We start from the raw sequence: 18,819 nt of genomic DNA, 5'->3' as shown, positions 1-18,819 counted from the left end.
TAACTGCAAATGTGAATTGAGGTTCGGTAGCACATTTTAGTTAAATAGCTTTAGTTCAAACACAATTTACTGTCATGGCACTTGTTTTATATCAAGAGAACTTAGTTTATATTTACTAAAATATACACGTTTTACAATATGTTCGTTTTTCAAAACATTTCCCCGTAAATTAGCTATTATTATAAAACCCTTTTAAAGTTTATGATTATGGCAAACTAGACGAAAATATCGTGGTTTTTTTTAATAAATAAATAATAATAAATATACTACGACAATACACACATCGCCGTCCAGCCCCAAAGTAAGCGTAGCTTGAGTTATGGGTACTAAGATGACCAGTGGCGTGCACTTCATACATGCACAAAAGCACTGCATACCCTAAAATTTCGATATAGCTCGTATAGGAGGAGGATTTTTTTCCATTTTATGCAATTTTGCTACTGTAAGGATAGCTGGTAAGAGATCCAGTGCACGCCACTGAAGATGACTGATGAATATTTTTTTATGAGTAATATACATAAATACTTAGAATATACATATAAACACCCAGACACTGAAAAACATTCATGCTCATCACACAAACATTTTCCAGTAGTGGGAATCGAACCCACGGCCTTGTACTCAGAAAGCAGGGTCGCTGCACACTGCGCCAGTCGACCGTCAAAATAATGTTCCTATTGAAAGGTAATCAAATACTCTGCTTTATAAAAAAACCTCCTTTAATTATGAACTTAGCACACTTGTAACAACTATCTCACTAATGCCGTTTGGCTTGTTGTCCACTATACTTATATACTGGACTAATACAATTCAGAATAAAAGGTCCTCGTGAAATAGAAAGACTATACGACGTTATAAATGCTAATGTAAAAAATGCGAATGAAGAAATTGACAAGTAGTATCATGACAAATATCCCATGTTGTTGTCATGATACTAAGGCGATATAAGTGACTCAAAAGTGAATGATAATCGCGAGAATTATGTACAGGAGATATCGGTGAGTTAAGAAACTGGTGAATTTATATACGTTTAATAACATGCCGTGACACCAGCACCAAGTATTATATCATAATTTTTTTTTATTATATTGCATTTATTAAGGCATATACGTTGGTATTCGATTACAAACCTTTTTAATAACGCACGATTTTAAATCTAGTTCAAAACTTTCAACGGACGGAACCCTAAAACTACGTATAATGTATAAATTTAACCTACAAAGTGCTTTATGACATTAACTCCTAAACTTAAATCCAAAAGAATCCGGATTTAAAAAAATAACTTCTATGGTTCGTTTATTGAGTTCAATTTATTTTTTTGTTCAAAACAAGCAAAGATCGTAGATCATGCAGCCTACTATTAGTTTGTTAGTGTTAATAGTTTTCGTTAAAAAATGATTATACGCTATTTTAGACATGTACGGAATCGTGTAAGCGATTTAAAAAATTTGCAAAATGTATTTATAGGAACTTCAAAATCACTTTTTGAGCAGTCATGTGAAATTATTAAAGTGTACTGCGTATTTGACTTTTCTGGGATTTGATCGAAAATGGATGTCGACTCTACAGGATGTTCAATCTCAGATGATATAAAAATGGAAAACTCTTTCTCAGTGTGCATTGCAATGCTTTTATGCGTGTATGAAAAGCACGCAACTGTACCAAACTTAACCGAGAGTGGAAATAAAATATGTATTATTTTATTACTATACCGGGTATCGTAGTAAAATAATAAGTATAAACAGAGTGTTCAATCTCAGATGATATAAAAATGGAAAACTCTTTCTCAGTGTGCATTGCAATGCTTTTATGCGTGTATGAAAACCAAACTTAACCGAAAGTGGAAATAAAATATGTATTATTTTATTTTATTACTATACCGGGTATCGTAGTAAAATAATAATTATTCACAGAGTGTTCAATCTCAGATGATATAAAAATGGAAAACTCTTTCTCAGTGTGCTTTTATGCGTGAATGATAACAATGATTCGACCTCATTAAATATATCTGCAGTGTAATAATTTGGTATCGCAAGCAGATTATAACTTGTAAACTAAATAAAAGTATTTTTTGCTGAATTTGCTGGATGCTAGGCAAAAAAGAGGTTATTTTTTTTGAAATAGAACTCATTGGCATATCGGGTTCATTATAACACAACAGTTGTGTTTTACATATTATACATTAGGGAGCATACTTTATAACATACAAATAAGATTTAATAATAAACCGCCATCTTTGCAATAGAGTTGCCATTGCATTGACTCGATTTTAGTATAGTTGCCAGGTAAAAAAATAATCCAACATGAAAAAAAAATATTTTCGTTGTATTTTTTTGAATTGCCACTGGCAACTTTAAAATCTTTTTGCTACCTGGCAACACTATTAATTCTAAATGTTCGACAACGCGCCAAAGTTACTGTCAACTAACATTATATCTAATTAATACGCACAACACGTTTTCTTTTTGGTCTGCATGACTGCAGGTTTTCGTCTGTGGAATAAAAAAAAAAGCATTATTTTAATTAAAATTCACCACCAATAACAATACAAGAATGTAACAGATATGGTGTGAAGATTTAACTCATTTTTAGTTCCCGCTTTTGTGAACTGGAACAATTAAGGAATTTTGGCAATTTTAACAAATCCCGTGGGAAACTTTTTCCGTATGATATAGATACGAACAAAACATGATAAATGATGATATACAAACGTATAGACATGTTATACAGAAGTGTGTTTTCTCACAAAGTGTGCGTGTGCGTGTGTGTGTATGAATGTGCATGTGCGAGTGTATTTTTGTGAGTTTGCGTGTTCATTGGCTCAGAATGTGTGATAATCTACTATTGATATATTCAATAGGTATTTGTCTCCATTCAAAATATCAGTTGCGCTAGTGTTATGTTTAAAGACAATTATTTTTCAATATTATTTCATTTCGCAAACCTAATAAATAAAGTATAGATCAAAAACGCCATTTATTGGTATCCTCATTATTTACAATCTTATGACGTCACAAGACTGTAAACTTTGTGATATTGCTATTGTTATAAAGAACTTCTTTACTAGAGACTTAAGATTATAATCGCGTGTGACTACACAGGGAACCTCGGAGTCCTCAAACATTTTTTAAAATTTTCCACATATATTCAAAAATAGTTTTTAAATCGCTGTTCTCATAAATAAGGCCTCAAAACTAGATTTACCGCACGAAACTGCTGATTACTAAGTTTCATTTTTTTATAGACTTGTGACGTCATTGCAGTCACGTGATCCCAAACCGAGCGTTTCGGCGCCATATTTATTTATTTGAATTCCTCAATGGAATTTTATATATAATACTGAAAATTGTCACGAAATAAACGTATAGTTAGCTTTAAATTAGTTTTATTGTTCATATGAGAGAATCAAAAAATTGTCATCACATGACATATTTTACATTGTACGTTTTAAAAGGGATGAGTGAATGATTGAATGAATGTATGAATGAACGAACAAATTTTTTTTATAAGATTTTGGCAGCCGCAGGATGCAGCTGAGCATTGCTGCTGGGCGGCAGAAACTAGCATGGCCGTAGTTCCGCGGACGGGCTCTGTCACAACAGTTTTACTATACTCACAGTGCTATTGCGGCGTAGAGGGCGTGGCGGGCGAAGATGATCTCGAGTGCGCCGCCAATGAGTGCTGCAACGCAGCCGGGGTCAGCCACTCCCTGCGTAGTAATGCCTTATTTATTATTATTTTTTTATTCATTTACTAGATGACCAGGTAAATATATTCATTTACTAGATGACCAGTTGAATTTATTCATTTACTTGATGCCCACTTGAATTTATTCATTTACAAGATGACCAGTTCAATATATTCATTTACTAGATGACCAGTTTAATGTATTCATTTACTACATGGACAGGTGAATTTATTAATTTACTAGATGACCAGTTCAATATATTCATTTACTAGATGAACATTTGAATGTATTCATTTACTGGATGTCCAGCTGAATATATTCATTTACTTGATGACCAGGTTAATGTATTCATTTACTTGATGACCAGATGAATATATTAATTTACTAGATGATATATATTGACGATAATGATGATAATTACAGTTGAATATCACACTCACTAAACAACGCCATCTATGGATTTATACGATGAAGAAATTCTCATATAACCAAAATACAGTGCAACCTTAATATAATGTATCTCAATATAACAATTTAACAAATTCTTCGTAATACCCTCAAATTGTCCATAAAAATATGTAAAATATACCTATGTATTGCGACCATCAAGTTTAAAATCCGTTATAAATAATAACGCATTTTTAATTAGATATCAAAAAGAAAAGTCTAAATACCTCAAAATAACGAATGATGTCAAACCAAAATCAGGATAAAAAAAAACAAAAAAAAATCAAGGTTATACATTTTTATTATATGTTTTGATGTAGAAGCATCACAAGTCTAGCTTGGTGGTCTACGGCCTTAAACTTCGTGGGCCGGTAATAATGATGCAATAACAACTTTTTTAGGGGTTCGAAAAAGTATGTCAAAGGCTTGTGGAGTCTACCAATCCGCACTTGTCCGTTGTGGTGGACTACTGCCTTAAATACTTCTCATACTGAGAGAATTCTCCGTGCCCCGTAGTGGGCCTTAATAGGTTTATAATAACAATGGGTACTAACTTTGGCAAGCAGCGCTGTAGGAAAGGTACACACGAACTGACGTACGCGAGTCGGTTGACCCACGCGGGAATGTCCCGGTCGCACAACGCCTGTCAAATGAATAATGAATAAATATACTACGACAATACACACATCGCCATCTAGCCCCAAAGTAAGCGTAGCTTGTGATATACAATTTACCACAAGGTGAGATTGCAGTCGAGGGCTAACTTGTCAGATAATCGCTTGATATTCCTCAGTGATATTCAGTAACTTTTGACAGTTACAAAACTTTGGTGGTAATTCGGAATTTGACAACTACAGTGTTCAACTGTAGTTGCCAAATCACGAATAAAGACTGAATACATGAATGAAGCTATAAATAGTTTTGCTTAGAATTTCGAACAGTTATAAAAATTAAATAAATAAATATTCTACGACAAAACACACATCGCCATCTAGCCCCAAAGTAAGCGTAGCTTGTTTATTGCGTGAAAGCGTAACAAACAAACTTACATTATCATTTATAATATTAGTAGGGAAGTATATTATTCATATAATATTCATCAGTTACCATTGTACCCACAACAAAAGGTACGCTTACTATGGGGCTAGATGGCGCTGTGTGTATTGTCGTAGTATATTTATTTGTTTATTTGATGGATCAAGCAGATATCCCACTAGATGGTAAGTGGAAAATCATCGCGTATAAGCAGAGCAACACTTCGAAGGCCATGCAAGTAACACATTCAGCAAAGTGTTGTGAATGTGACGTCAACCTGAGGCGTATTTGTAAAGTGTCATTCATGTGCTTATAATGACACCAGCAACCACGCCCTTCGGACCGGAATACAGCATTGCGACAATGCTGCTTAGAGGCATAAATGAGCATGGTGCAGTGGCGCGCACTTCATACATGTACAAAAGCATTGCCTACCCTAATTTTTTGATATTACTCCGATAATGTTAGGATCGGTGGCGTGCATAGAGGGTATGCAAATGATATAAAATGAAGAAAATCCTCAGTACGAGTTACCATAACTCCGACAAATTATAACCGATTTAAAGAATTATATTTTGTACTACAGAGTAGTGTTGCCCAAATTCAGTCTTGGTCTTGCAGTCTTGGTCTTGTTCTTGCGTTTTTGCAAGACCAAGACCAAGAACAAGACCGGGTTTTTTTAGCAAGACCAAGACCAAGACTGACCGTGCAAGACTTGAGCAAGAACAAGACATAGCCTGCAAGACTCTTGCGTCTTGCAGCTAGGACTTAGCGCTATTTCACGGAGTAGTTAGGTGTAACAGTTCGGTGTATAGGTAGGTAGGTACGCTTAGGAATTCTATGAGACGCAAAAAACTATATCAAAGAATATGAAAAACTGGACCTATGCGCATTACGACTAATACCATAAACATAGCGAATAAAAAAATATCTATTAAAATCAAACTGAGTGCATGCATAGTTATGTTTTAACCATCGGCACTTTGATAATGCGGCATCAAAGGTTTTGTACTTACTTCTCAAAGAAATTTGCCGCTTTTCGGAAGTACATGGTTATGATACACGCGCCGGCGGCTTCTTTTGAAATCTAAAACAATCGTTGCCGCCGCGCCGAAATCATAACATTTGACACTATTCATGCAAAATAATTTCGAATTTTAAGAGTACCTACAGGTGTTCCAAAGAATAAATAAGTTTCAGATTGGTGATTTTAGATTGGTGGAGGACGCATGAGACAGAGTATCCGATTTTATCGAAAATGGCCCGTGATTTTCTCTCAATACCTGCAACTTCAGTACCTGCTGAGAGGTTATTTTCTAAAGCATCATTAGTAATTAGAAAACATAGAAATAGGTTAAGTGATGAGTCAGCCAGATGGTTACTTTGTATTAATTCTTGGTCAAAAGAATTGATATAAAGTATCATAACCTAATGATAAAGCTGTTGATTTGTGTTGTATTTTATTTTTTATTCAAATAAATGATAAATCGTAAAACTCTTTTATTAAGATTTCTTATAAGTTGAGGGTGCAATCTCTTTCTAGACAGATAAGTATTGTTCTTTAAAATACAGTCAAGTTATTGTAATTAATTTGTTTTTTTACATGTTTTAGCAAATGTAAGCTTATAAATCATAAATGTTTATTAAGAAACAGTTACTTCCATGGAAAACGACATATAGGTCAGTTGATTTTTCGAATTTCTTATCAAATCTTCAGTTATTTATTAATCTGCTTGATCTTTACTATGGCTATGTTAATTCAAGCTCACAATGTTCCAATTCTAATACGTTTTTCTAAGATTTAAAGTAAACTTTAATAAATAGTAATAGACTAATAGGTAATTGCAAGACTTGCAAGACTCTTGCTGCAAGACCAAGACCAAGACCAAGACTGGGAGCGCAAGACCAAGACCAAGACCAAGACCAGGTGTATTGGCGCAAGACCAAGACCAAGACTGGCTAAGTCTCGTCTTGTTCTTGCATTTGGGCAACACTACTACAGAGGTTATAATATGTGTTCAATCTTGCCCAAACTTTGTGTAGATCTGATGAATGCGGTTGGAGATAGAGGACAGAACTCCTCAGCGGACAGCAGCAAACCCCTCATTTAAGGCTTAGCTATACTGAATACTTTAGCAAACAAAATCAAACGCAGACTAAGTCGCGGGCAACAGCTAGTAAATAATAACTTTTTGTATTGCCCCAGTATGAAAGCTTTCGAGGTAGGTAATTTAATACGATAACGCAAGGACAAAAGATTGGTTCGGAAAGAGCGGTTTTTAATGCTTTACTTTGCACTACTTGTAGTTAAGGGTAGGTTTCATATAACTCTTAGAATGCCTATATCCTGTTTTTTTATAACGCGTACTGGAGATTCTCTTTATTTTATATATCTGTGCGTGCCCTCTATGCACGCCACTGGTTAGGATATTTCCATTTTAAGTCGTCTTTGCTGCTTTATGCATACCCCGCTCCAAAGCTATATTCAGTGTGGTAGTACTTCGCACGAACGGGCTCTGTCACAAAAAACTCAACTACTACAATAATTTAGTTTAGTAACACACTTACCAGACAAAACGCGGACGTGAAGTGATTACAATTGTTGTTCATAAGGTGGTACCTGAAAATAGGAATAGTTTATTCGAATTCAAATTCAAAAATGTTTTATTCATGTAGACCTTATTGTTTGTTTGTTTGTTTCAAAAATATCTTTACTAATTAAATAATTGTATTACATTTCATATCCTAGTTACTAGCCTAGGTTAAACAAATCCCTATCCCTACTAATATTATAAATGCCAATGTAAGTTTGTTTGTTACGCTTTCACGCAAAAACTACTTAAACGATCCTCATGAAACTTTGTACGCATATTTTTGGAAGTGATAGAAGTAATATAGGATACTTTTAATGCCGACATTAAGCTCGGTTCCTTTGGGAGAGGGGATGAAAGTGTTTGACGATTTTACACCATAACTCCGACAAATTATAACCGATTTGAATAATTATTTTTGTACTACAGAGGTTATAATATGTGTTTAATTTTGCCCAAACTTTGTGTTGATCTGATGAATGTGGTTGGAGATAGAGGACAGTACTCATCAGCGGACAGCAGCAAACCCCTCATTTAAGGCTTAGCGATACTGAATACTTTAAATATTTTTAGAACTACAACTAAATTGAACGCCACATCATAAACAAAATCAAACGCAGACGAAATCGCGGGCAACAGCTAGTAAATAATAACTTTTTGTATTTATCCAGTATGACAGCTTTCAAGGTAGGTAATTTAATAAGATTATGTAAGGACGAAAGATTGTTTCGGAAAGAGGTAATTTAAAGAGCGGATTTTTATGCTTTATTTTGTACTACTTGTAGTTTCGTATAATTCGAATTACACGTACTACTCCACACCGGACATGCGTAAGTCGACCTTATGAAAGGTAAGTACTTATGAAGCGTTCATACATTTAACATGTTACAGTAATGTTAGTGATGGTGATAACTGCATTCGTTAACTTGAAACTAAAGCTAGGTTCCAAACGCGCTCTGGCCTAAGAAGAGCCCACAACTAACTTAGCCAGGTTTTTTTTTGTTATCACCATCTCACAGTCCAGTTAACGTTGAGCTATGAAGTAAGAGCAATTCATACCCAAGTTTTTTTATCATACATGTAATCCCTTAATACTATAATAGGATTTTTCTGTAAGCTTACGTTTTATATAAACTTTGAACTTATTGAGAGACATCTCAAAGATTCGTTATCCACATCATTAACAGAAAAATTGCTGATTCTTGTCCTACTAATATTAAAAATGCGAAAGTCTGTATGGACGGCTGGATGGATATTTGAATACACTTTTATTATTAAACACAAAAACAAGCACAAAAAGCGTTAATAGCGCATTGGGTAGATCATTGGCGGGAGGCCGAGTTCGAATCTCATCACGCGCCACTAATTTTCTAGGTTTTGTGCGTTTTAAGTAATTGAAATATCACTTGCTCCAACGGTGTAGGAAAACATCGTGAGGAAACCTGCATGCCTGAGAGTTCTACATAATGTTCTCAAAGGTGTGTCCTTTGACCTTTTAGTCCACCAATCCGCACAGAGCCGGCGTGGTGGACTACTGCCTTAACGCCTTCTCATTGTGGAAGGAGACCCGTGCTCTGTTAGATGTGATGTGAGTGATACGTCCATTAAATTTCCCAAACTCGAGATTCGCCGGAATCTCCCGTTTTTTCTCGTCCAGGAGGTATATAACGGGTTCCCGGGCGTCCAACAAAGCCAACAATCCCATCGTTCGCATGCGCCGCCTTTATAATAATTTAGTATCAAGTAATCATAATATTGTCATTTTTAACAAAAGATTAAATATTTTTAAAAATCAAATTATTAAGCACTATTTATTCCACATAAGGGAAATAATATGTATATTATTATTTAAGTGTTTCTTTTTTGTTTCAACTTTAATTTTATCTTAACTTTTTGTTTAATTTAATTCCAAGTTGTGTACACATACTTTGGTTTGTAGCTTAGAACTAAACTTGTTAACACATGCATATTTGGATCAACTTTTAGTTATTACCTGTTTTGTGTACCTAATAACAATGAATAAACAAAATCTCAAAATATTAAGAAGTTACAAAATAAAGGCAATTTAGATTTGATGTGAGTGATACGTCCATAAAATTCCCCAAACCCGAGATTCGCAGGAATCTCCCGTTTTTTTTCGTCCGGGAGGTATACAACGGGTTCCCTCCCGGGCGTCCAACAAAGCCAACAAGAGGGACATGCCGTGGTGGTTTTTAATCTGGGTATACCCCTTTAGAGGGGGGAGTACCACATAACCTCCGTCCTGCACAAGGATTGGAGGTAGCAATGAAGCTATTCCACAACGCCAAAAAAAAAAGGAATCTCTCGTTTACAAAGCTACACCATTCCGCCGGAGAGTTATATTTACCTGTCACCGCGGAACTGTTTGCCCAATTCTGTGACGAGCCGTCTGACCTCTTCCTCGCTGAAGTCTGTGTAGCCGATGTGCACGCTTTGTCTGCAAATATGTAGGTTTACTGTTTTAAGCAATTAAATATCACTTGCTTTAGCGGTGGCGGAAAACATCGCGAGGAAACCTGCATGCCTGATCTTTATGTTTTCAAAGGCGTGTAGAAAGCCTCACTGGGAAAGCCACGGCCCTTCACATTTTTAGAAGAGACACATGCTCTGCGGTGACAGACAGACAAAAATTAAATAAAAATCGGCAATTAAATAAAAATATAAAGCAAATAGAATATACAGAATTCGTCCAAATACAGTTTTATTATAAGTATTGATTATTTCCACTTGTGCGCCTATGTTCTGAGACTTGATAAGGCAGTGGGAGAAGATGACTTTTTTTTCTTCCCGGGGATAATTGTCAACTGCCCATGCTAGCCGTGCAGAGGGAATTTCCAACTATTCATAATATAAGCACTTTTGGAACGTCAAGTCTGTCTGTGTGTAGTGACTCTACCACCGGTTCGGAAGGCAGATTCTACCGAGAAGGAACTCAGCAGTTGCTCTTTTCCAACATCAAAAATTTACATTTTATATTTTAACATTCATTTTGCACGACTCATGATGCGAAGCATCAGAGAGTGCTTTACGATCGAAAAATTTTTTTCGCCTCATTTCGGCGGCTATTTTTATTATTATAGCCTTGTTAGTTCACGGAATCAAGATATTTTGCATACTATTATCGAGATAATTTAATGGAGATTAATTCCATACTTTTAAAAAATTGATTTACTGCAATAGAATTGGAAAAAAACACCAAAATAGGTCAAAAAATTTTCCTGTCCGTCATGTGTGAAACCCGAAAACACTCTAACTTGTGAAAAAATCCATTATTTGAGTAAAATTTAAAAAAAAAAAAATCTAATCGACGATTGTAGGTCACTGAATGCGAATGATTAATTAATTCAGTGTAGTTTAATTGCAATGAATAAAAAACGAAAACTGCAAGACTGTATATCTATATATATATCCATGTAAAATTAACATGGATGGTGATATATCGATATCTATAGATATTATGTACATTTATTCCACCAGGGGCGCTTGTGCAGTACCTTCCTAGTACAGCTGTTTTTTCGGCAACTAATTTTGAATGACATGTTTTTTTTTTTCAATATTTGATAATTAAATGAGCATTATGAGTCGTGCACTTTTGGATTTTCCAAATTTTTCTATCTTGTGAGAGATGAAAGCGGAGCCGGATGCTTCCAAGCAACCTTGTCAGACTACGCTGGAGATATACTGATCAACAGTGTGTGTGTAAAGACCACTCGTCTTTGCACACACTGTTGCACTCTCCATTCCCTGACTCTCGCAGTCCGATGGGACGTTAGATCCGACACGACTAAAAAGTGATCAGGCGTAGAACTCACAACCCAACCAGGCTAGTTATCTACCAGTCTGGAGTAAGGAAATCGGCGTCATAAGAACTTCTGTGGAGGAAAATCGAAAAAAAAACCCGGGAATCGTACCAAGCAGAAAGATAGATAGATCACATAATCGTCACTTTAAACCATATACCGTCCCACTACATGGCACGGGTCTCCTCCCACAATGAGAAGGGGTTAAGGCCGTAGTCCACCACGCTGGCTCAGTGCGGATTGGTAGACAGATAGAAAGTCTTTATTGTACATACAGAAAAAATCAAATTAAACAAAACAAAAGGTAAATAAATATATAAGCGCAAAGGCGGCCTTATCGCTTGAAGCGATCTCCTCCAGACAACCGCTGGTTGATGAATAAAACCTCTGGCAAATAAATATACAGTGATATTTTTATCGTCGTACAACGATAGCCCCGCCCCTACAGTAACTCTAAACATTCCATACTTAATGTGTTTTTCTTTGTTAATGTTTACTTCACGCCCTCATTAAGCAATTTATATTTTTGGCAAAGAGTTAGTCGAAAGAAAGAAAAGTAATTGGCTTTTCGTCCTTGAAAAACCTTAAATTCTAAAGGGTGGTTTACAGGTACTTTCGTATTATTGCATTAAATACCGTCATTCCTTCACGCCCTAACAAGGAATAATAAATAATAAATAATGATAAACTACACCAGTATAGTTTACTACACCAGTAATAAATAAATAAAACATTGTTTACTGCATTTAGAACAAAAGAAGCTGATTAAATAAAGTAACTTTTCGAATGTAAATTTGTCTGCTACTATAGTTAGCAGACAAACCGCCGCACAGCGCCGCTGACACTCAATATAGGATGCTTCTTAACACTGAACGAACAGCGAGTAGGTTTGCTAATAACCACCACACTGGGTAGACGGATTGGTGATTGCAGTAGATGGTATTAGTAGCACCAACCACCAACAGTCGAATCTCACCTGCGAGAATTGTGAATAATTAATATCTTATAGTTTTCTTTCACTCATGAATACTAGACATACGACAAAGAGAGTTTATGAGCATGCTGCTCACTAGACCAACGAGGCAGTGTCCGATATTTACCTGAAGCGGAACTGCTCGCCGAGTTCGCGTTCGTCTCTCGGCGTGATCTCGAACACGCCCGTGAACGCGTACGGGTGCCCGCCGTACGCCCACTCCGAGCTGTGCACCTGCACCCCACTGTGGAACACGCCCACGCCCGCGCCCGCTGTGTACCTGACGACAAGTGGGCATTTGCTGTTAAGCATCGAGACTCTATTAGTACTAGAGGTATTGGAGACAGAGCTTGTCCGGGGAAGTATGCAAAAAGCATTGTTGACCGATTGCACTGACGGCCGATTGGCGCAGTTTGCAGCGACCCTGCTCTCTGAGTCCAATGTCGTGGGTTCGATTCCCACAACTGGAAAATGTTTGTGTGATGAACATGAATGTTTTTCAGTGTCTGGGTGTTTATATGTATATTATAAGTATTTATGTATTATATTCATAAAAATATTCAACAGCTATCTTAGTACCCATACCACAAGCCACGCTTTTTTTGGGGCTAGGTGGCGATGTGTGTATTGTCGTAGTATATTTATATTTTATTTATTGTTGCAATGCTGCGTTCCGGTCTCAAGGGCTTGGACACCTACTAGGCTATTGATGGACAAGGCAGATGGCTCACCTTGTGGTAAGAGGAAAACCAACACCTATAAACAGAGCAAGGCAGGTCAGGATGACGTCTTGCAAAGGCCCGCACTGTGTCCATAAAACTGAGGCATAAGTGTGCATGTTTTTACCAGGAAATTAAGAATTGTGGCAAACGAGCTCTGCTCTCCCACTACTAAAACTACTCTGTATGTATAACCCGTTATCTCGTATCGAGTTCAAATTAAAACCTTCAAATATCATTTAACAGCCGCTTGAAACTGTGAAAAAAATCCAACTTCAAAGTTAACGTAAAAAAATGCGATTGTTTATGGCCCAAGAGAACTTATATTTCGGCACTCACATCACACACTCTTCATAACCAATTGTGTTGTATAGTTCTCAAAAAGACAATAACCTTCGTCCACGATAAAAATAAATTATTCGTGCTCCCTTCCTGTAACACTGTTGCACGAAGCATGGCACCTATACCGCGTTCATTGTCGTCATTCAATGCGCTCTAGAACAACAATGCTCAATTCCATGACGGGTGGACAGCATTGTTCCGTGAATTGTTGAGGTACTGTGAGAATTTTGAATGACCTTTACCTACTTCAATATCCGCAGAGTATCACTATGGTACACTATATTAATTAATCTATGCTGGGAGTATCTCTTCGGGATATAATTCGCAACGACGTAATCCATAGAAGAACCAAGGTCACCGACATAGCTCATAGGATAAGCAAGTTTAAGTGGCAGTGGGCGGGTCATGTCTGTCGTAGGACCGATGGCCGTTGGGGCAGTCGTGTTCTGGAGTTGAGACCGCGAATCGGTAAGCGCAGTGTGGGACGACCTCCAGCCCGCTGGACAGATTACCTTAAAAAGGTGCCTGGAAGCGGCTGGATGAGAAAGGCGGAGGACCGTGTGCGGTGGCTCGATCTTGGAAAGGCCTATCTTCAGCAGTGGACGCTTGTGGGCTGTTGATGATGATGACGATGACACTATATTAATACTATGTATTTTATAATGTTAATATTTCATTAATTTGTCTTATAGCTATCCATAAAATACGTAGTTCCATCTAGTTCCATGTGGTTCCAGGTGCCGTGTGGTGACGGCAGATCACAGTACAGTTTTCACCACCCCTCTTCTTTAAACTAAGGACAGTTGTAGGTATAATAACAGGGCACTGCCCACTAAACAAACACCTTTTCATTTTAGGTATAACTGACAGTCCTCTATGCAGAGTGCATGCTCTGCATAGAGAACTGGAGACGGAAGAAACACCGATACACGTAATGCTCCAATGCCATGGAGGTGCAGAACAACGCGCAGCACACTTTGGCTCCTCAGCAAGCGACACTCCATGAAGCACTCGGCGACCTGGGCGGCCTGCTAAGCTTCTGGAGTGAGCTCGGCTGGCTGGAGTGATCCAGCGGGGAGCCGCATCAAAGGCAATACGTACAACGGACGGTTCCAGACCAACCACGTGCGGAAAAGGCCCAGAAACAGAAGAAGACCACCCCTCTTCTTGCGGCGGGTTTCGTACTAGGCGACTAAGGGAATAAAACGGATCTACTGCTATCATCAACCCGCCTGCCCAGCGTGGGGATTGAGCAAATCCTCCAGTTGGGAGAGGCCTTTATTCCCCCAGTGGTCTGTCAATCAGTTCTAACCGTATTCGGTCACAGCGACTCTTTCGGATTCCGGTTGAGAGCGCCGCTGGTGTGCTCTTAGATTACTCGCATAACCGGCGGCCGATTGGCGCAGTTTGCAGCGACCCTGCTTTCTGAGTCCAAGGCCGTTTCGATTCCCACGACTGGAAAATGTTTATGTGATGAGCATGAATGTTTTTCAGTGTCTGCGTGTTTATATGTATATTCTAGGTATTTATGTATGTAATTCATATAAATATTCATCAGTCATCTTAGTACCCATAACACAAGCTACGCTTAGTTTGGGGCTAGATGGCGATGTGTGTATTGTCGTAGTATATTTATTTATAACCTGATTTTGTGCTAAACGTGCGGCTGCATTCGCTAAACGTCAACACACCGGCAATTTAATTATATGATACGGCCGCTAGTGGTCAAGCTCCTTAAGTTTAAGTCGTCAGTGGACTGTTAAAAGCTTTTGATCATTATCTCGTTCCATCTAGATGTAAAATAAATAAATGGTAATTAAAATTAATAGTAGCACGAATAGCGTAACAACTCACCAGTTGGTCCAGTACATGTCGTAGACGTTGAGCACGACGGGCGCCTGGCCGGGACGCGCCGGTCGCGGCTCGTTGCGACGCGGCAGCAAAGACATGCACGACGGAAACATCGTGCAAATGCCGCACGTCTGCAACGCGACATAAACTACGTTACATCTTTCTATGTCGCCAGCTAGATTCGCGATTTGGAAATCTTTATTCAAGTAGGCGCATAGGTGGCACTTTTGATGCATACATAATAATTACACGGTAGTGAGATGATGGCGATAACCACATTCGTAAACTTAAAACTAAAGCTACGAGTGTTCCAAACGCGTCCTGGTCTAAGAAGCCCACAACAAACTAAGCCGGGTGTTTTTTTTTGTTATCACCATCTCACAATGTCATTTAAAATTATTAGAAGGGCAACCTGGTTACAGCAATAATACACACCCAAGCTTTTTTATCGATTAAGTAGTCCTTTATACTATAATAGGACTTTTCTATAAGCTTAGGTTTAATACTAACTTTGAACTTTTTAAGAGACATCTCCAAGATGTCAAGTGGTAGTTTATTGTAGAATTGTATGCAATTTCCTTTAAACGAATTATGAATTTTATGTAAAATTTATATCAATAGGTGATAAAATGTATTAACAAAAAACAAAGTCGCAACATATCAAGTCAGCAGTGGCGTGCATACAGGGTAGATATGCACAGGGTATGCAGATGATATAAAATGAAGAAAATCTTCAATACTAGTTATAAATACTTAAGGATAGGCTTTTTATAACTCTTAGAATGCCTATCCTTAAGTTTTTTTATATTTCGTACTGGAGATTTTCTCAATTTTATATCATCTGCATACCCTGTGCACACCCTATATGCACGCCACTGCAAGTCAAGCCATCCCAAAATTTAGTCATAACTACGTAAGATCGTGACAATTCGTGACAACGGGATTCGATAACAGAGTGCCCAGTGAGATTTTTACATTAGTAGGTTAACTTATTTGATCTCTGGAAAGTTGACTACAATTTATAATATGATCGCGTGAGCGCATTGGGAAAGAGCTCGACTTCCCTTTCGAGAGGCAGAGTTCGAATCCCAGCACGCACCTCAACTTTTCTAAATTATCTGCGTTTTAAGTAATTAAAATATCATTTGCTTCAACGGTGAAGGAAACCATCGCTACGAAACCTACATAATGTTCTCAAAGGTGTGCAGTCCACCGACCCGCACTAGGTCAGCGTGGTGGACCACGGCCTTAACCCCTTCTCATTGTGGGACGAGACCGGTGCCCTGATAACACAATAAATTTATATTTTAGGGGTTTCCCATCCATAGACATGTTTTTTTTCCTGTTTTTATAGATAACTAGTTTTACCCTGCCAGGCTTCGCTGTGGCACATTTTTATGGAATGGTTGAGAAATGAGAAACAAAACAAAGAATACATTACATATTTCAGCGAGTGTTTTCTCGCTTTCGGCAGTTGGCGCGGTCACTGGTACATGGATCGTTAAAAAAAACTGTAGTTTCGCGGACGCGGATATGTGACTGATGCAAAAATTAGATAAAACCAATCCTTGATGCGGATTATATATCATGCTAAAATTCCAGCTCGATCGGTGCAGAACTTTTTGAGTTTTTGAAACGTACAAAAACCAACATATCATTTTTAAATGAATAGATAGTTTTAACGGTTTAAGCGAGCCCGACTCACACTTGGCCGTTTTTTTTTATTTCACAGTAATTACGGTACATTATCCAGAGACCTTAATACTGTATTGTAACCCAGAGAGCTTTTACGATAGTAACATGACGTATTATATCATTGACGTAACTTTTATCTACAATGTCTCCCGTTGGCTTGGGGGGAGGAAAAAGTAAAGCACTAAATAATACTTGTGGAAGTACGTCACAAGGGCAGAGATTGTAATGCTTTGTTTAGGGTTGCCACTCCACCATTTTGGAAAATATAAAAAGTTTTATAAAAAAGTTAAGCTTAATTTGCTATAATTCGCGAAAAGCCTTATTTTCATAATCTATATAGAGTCAAACCGGGATAAGCGAGAGTTCAAGGGAGCACAATCTCATTCTCGCTTATAGAGGTTTCTCACTAACCCGAGTTTCTCGCTAATGCAGGTACATGGGTAGCGTTTCTCTCTTATAGAGAGAGGTACGTAGCAATAACAAGACATATTCATGCACTATGTAATTTTATTTTATTTAGAACTTATTTACATTTAAAAAAATCCGTCAATTTCGTTTGGGTTTCTGTTTTTGTATTTTGAATGTTTTTCTCTAACTTATAAATTTTGTCGAATATTGTTTGCTCGACTGTCGCTTATAGAGGTATAGATAAGTAGCAGTCTCACTTACTATTATAGAGTTTTCTCACTTATCCAGTTCTCACTAACCCAGGTTTGACTGTATATATAAATGATATGTTGGTTTGTGTACGCTTCAAAAATTCTATCGCGGGCCTTCATAGTGGAGACCGAAACCGATTTTTTTTAAAGTAATAAATGAGGGACCAATCAGGTGGCCCACCTGATGGTAAGTTAGGAACCATCGCCGGTAAACAACGCAACACTTCACAGGGCATTGATCCTACTATATATTTATTCATAAATGGGGCATATACGTGGGTTTCTTCTGACCAGAACCCCTAGCCTAATCTTAAGCTATCACCATCATCTCACTAAATTTTATATGTACGGACGCTATACCTAAGCCAACTTGAATAGAAATCACCTTCTGCCCAGAATACTTCAGTAATTCAATAAACGACATTGTAATCAGTCCGGTAAAATAATCTAATATAGCACACCTTTTCTCGCATCTTAATAATTAGTAATAAACAATGAAACAGAATAAATTTCAAATATTTCGTGGGTTTGGAGATTTGGTAACCACATCTATATATATAAAAGAAAGTTGTGTTAGTTACACCATTTATAACTCTAGAACGGCTGGACCAATTTTTATGATATTTGATTTATTGGATTTCTTTTAGAGGATAGGATGATGAGTATTAGAATATAACAATCATAAAAAAAAAAAAAAATCGCGTTACGAAGTTCGCCGGGATAGCTAGTACGCTATATAAATGTATTTACAAACAGAAAAACATCAATCAGTAAGGATTTAAGCAAAGAAAATTAAAAAGGTTCGAATTAAAAAAAAAAACTACTTTTGGCAACCCTATTCCTTATTTTTAAGTGGTCCCTTGGCTAAACTTTTAAAGCATATTAAGCCGTATTTTAATACACAGTAAGATTCAAATTAAAGTGCGCGTCACAAAATGCCTACTTAATTTAAAATTATAATGTATACCGTCGTTTAAATACCCAGATCTACTGTTTTT

The 18,819-nt window shown here is 37.2% G+C and overlaps 1 protein-coding gene across 3 annotated transcripts in view; it reads right to left on the bottom strand.

Annotated features, from left to right (window-relative positions):
* Positions 1–1,115: 1,115 nt before the first annotated feature.
* The window catches only part of LOC120634939 (deubiquitinase DESI2), a 30,006-nt gene continuing 12,302 nt past the window's right edge, over positions 1,116–18,819 (bottom strand). For 2 of the 3 annotated variants that reach the window (XM_039905834.1, XM_039905836.1), the window contains 7 exons: positions 15,471–15,598; positions 12,683–12,835; positions 10,130–10,219; positions 7,739–7,790; positions 4,690–4,778; positions 3,618–3,709; positions 1,116–2,492 (listed from right to left, as the gene is read on the bottom strand). In XM_039905834.1, the coding sequence (XP_039761768.1) occupies positions 3,622–3,709; positions 4,690–4,778; positions 7,739–7,790; positions 10,130–10,219; positions 12,683–12,835; positions 15,471–15,598 (600 nt within the window). In that variant the 3' untranslated portion in view covers positions 1,116–2,492; positions 3,618–3,621. Of the gene's footprint in view, positions 2,493–3,617; positions 3,724–4,689; positions 4,779–7,738; positions 7,791–10,129; positions 10,220–12,682; positions 12,836–15,470; positions 15,599–18,819 lie in introns of those variants that run through there. The other variant, XM_039905835.1, reaches the window with a different exon arrangement.

Source organism: Pararge aegeria, chromosome 25 (assembly GCF_905163445.1).
Source record: "Pararge aegeria chromosome 25, ilParAegt1.1, whole genome shotgun sequence".
Taxonomy (NCBI): Eukaryota; Metazoa; Arthropoda; class Insecta; order Lepidoptera; family Nymphalidae; genus Pararge; species Pararge aegeria.
Note: the sequence above shows the minus strand (reverse complement) of the source record. Positions and strands in the feature narration are given on the sequence as shown.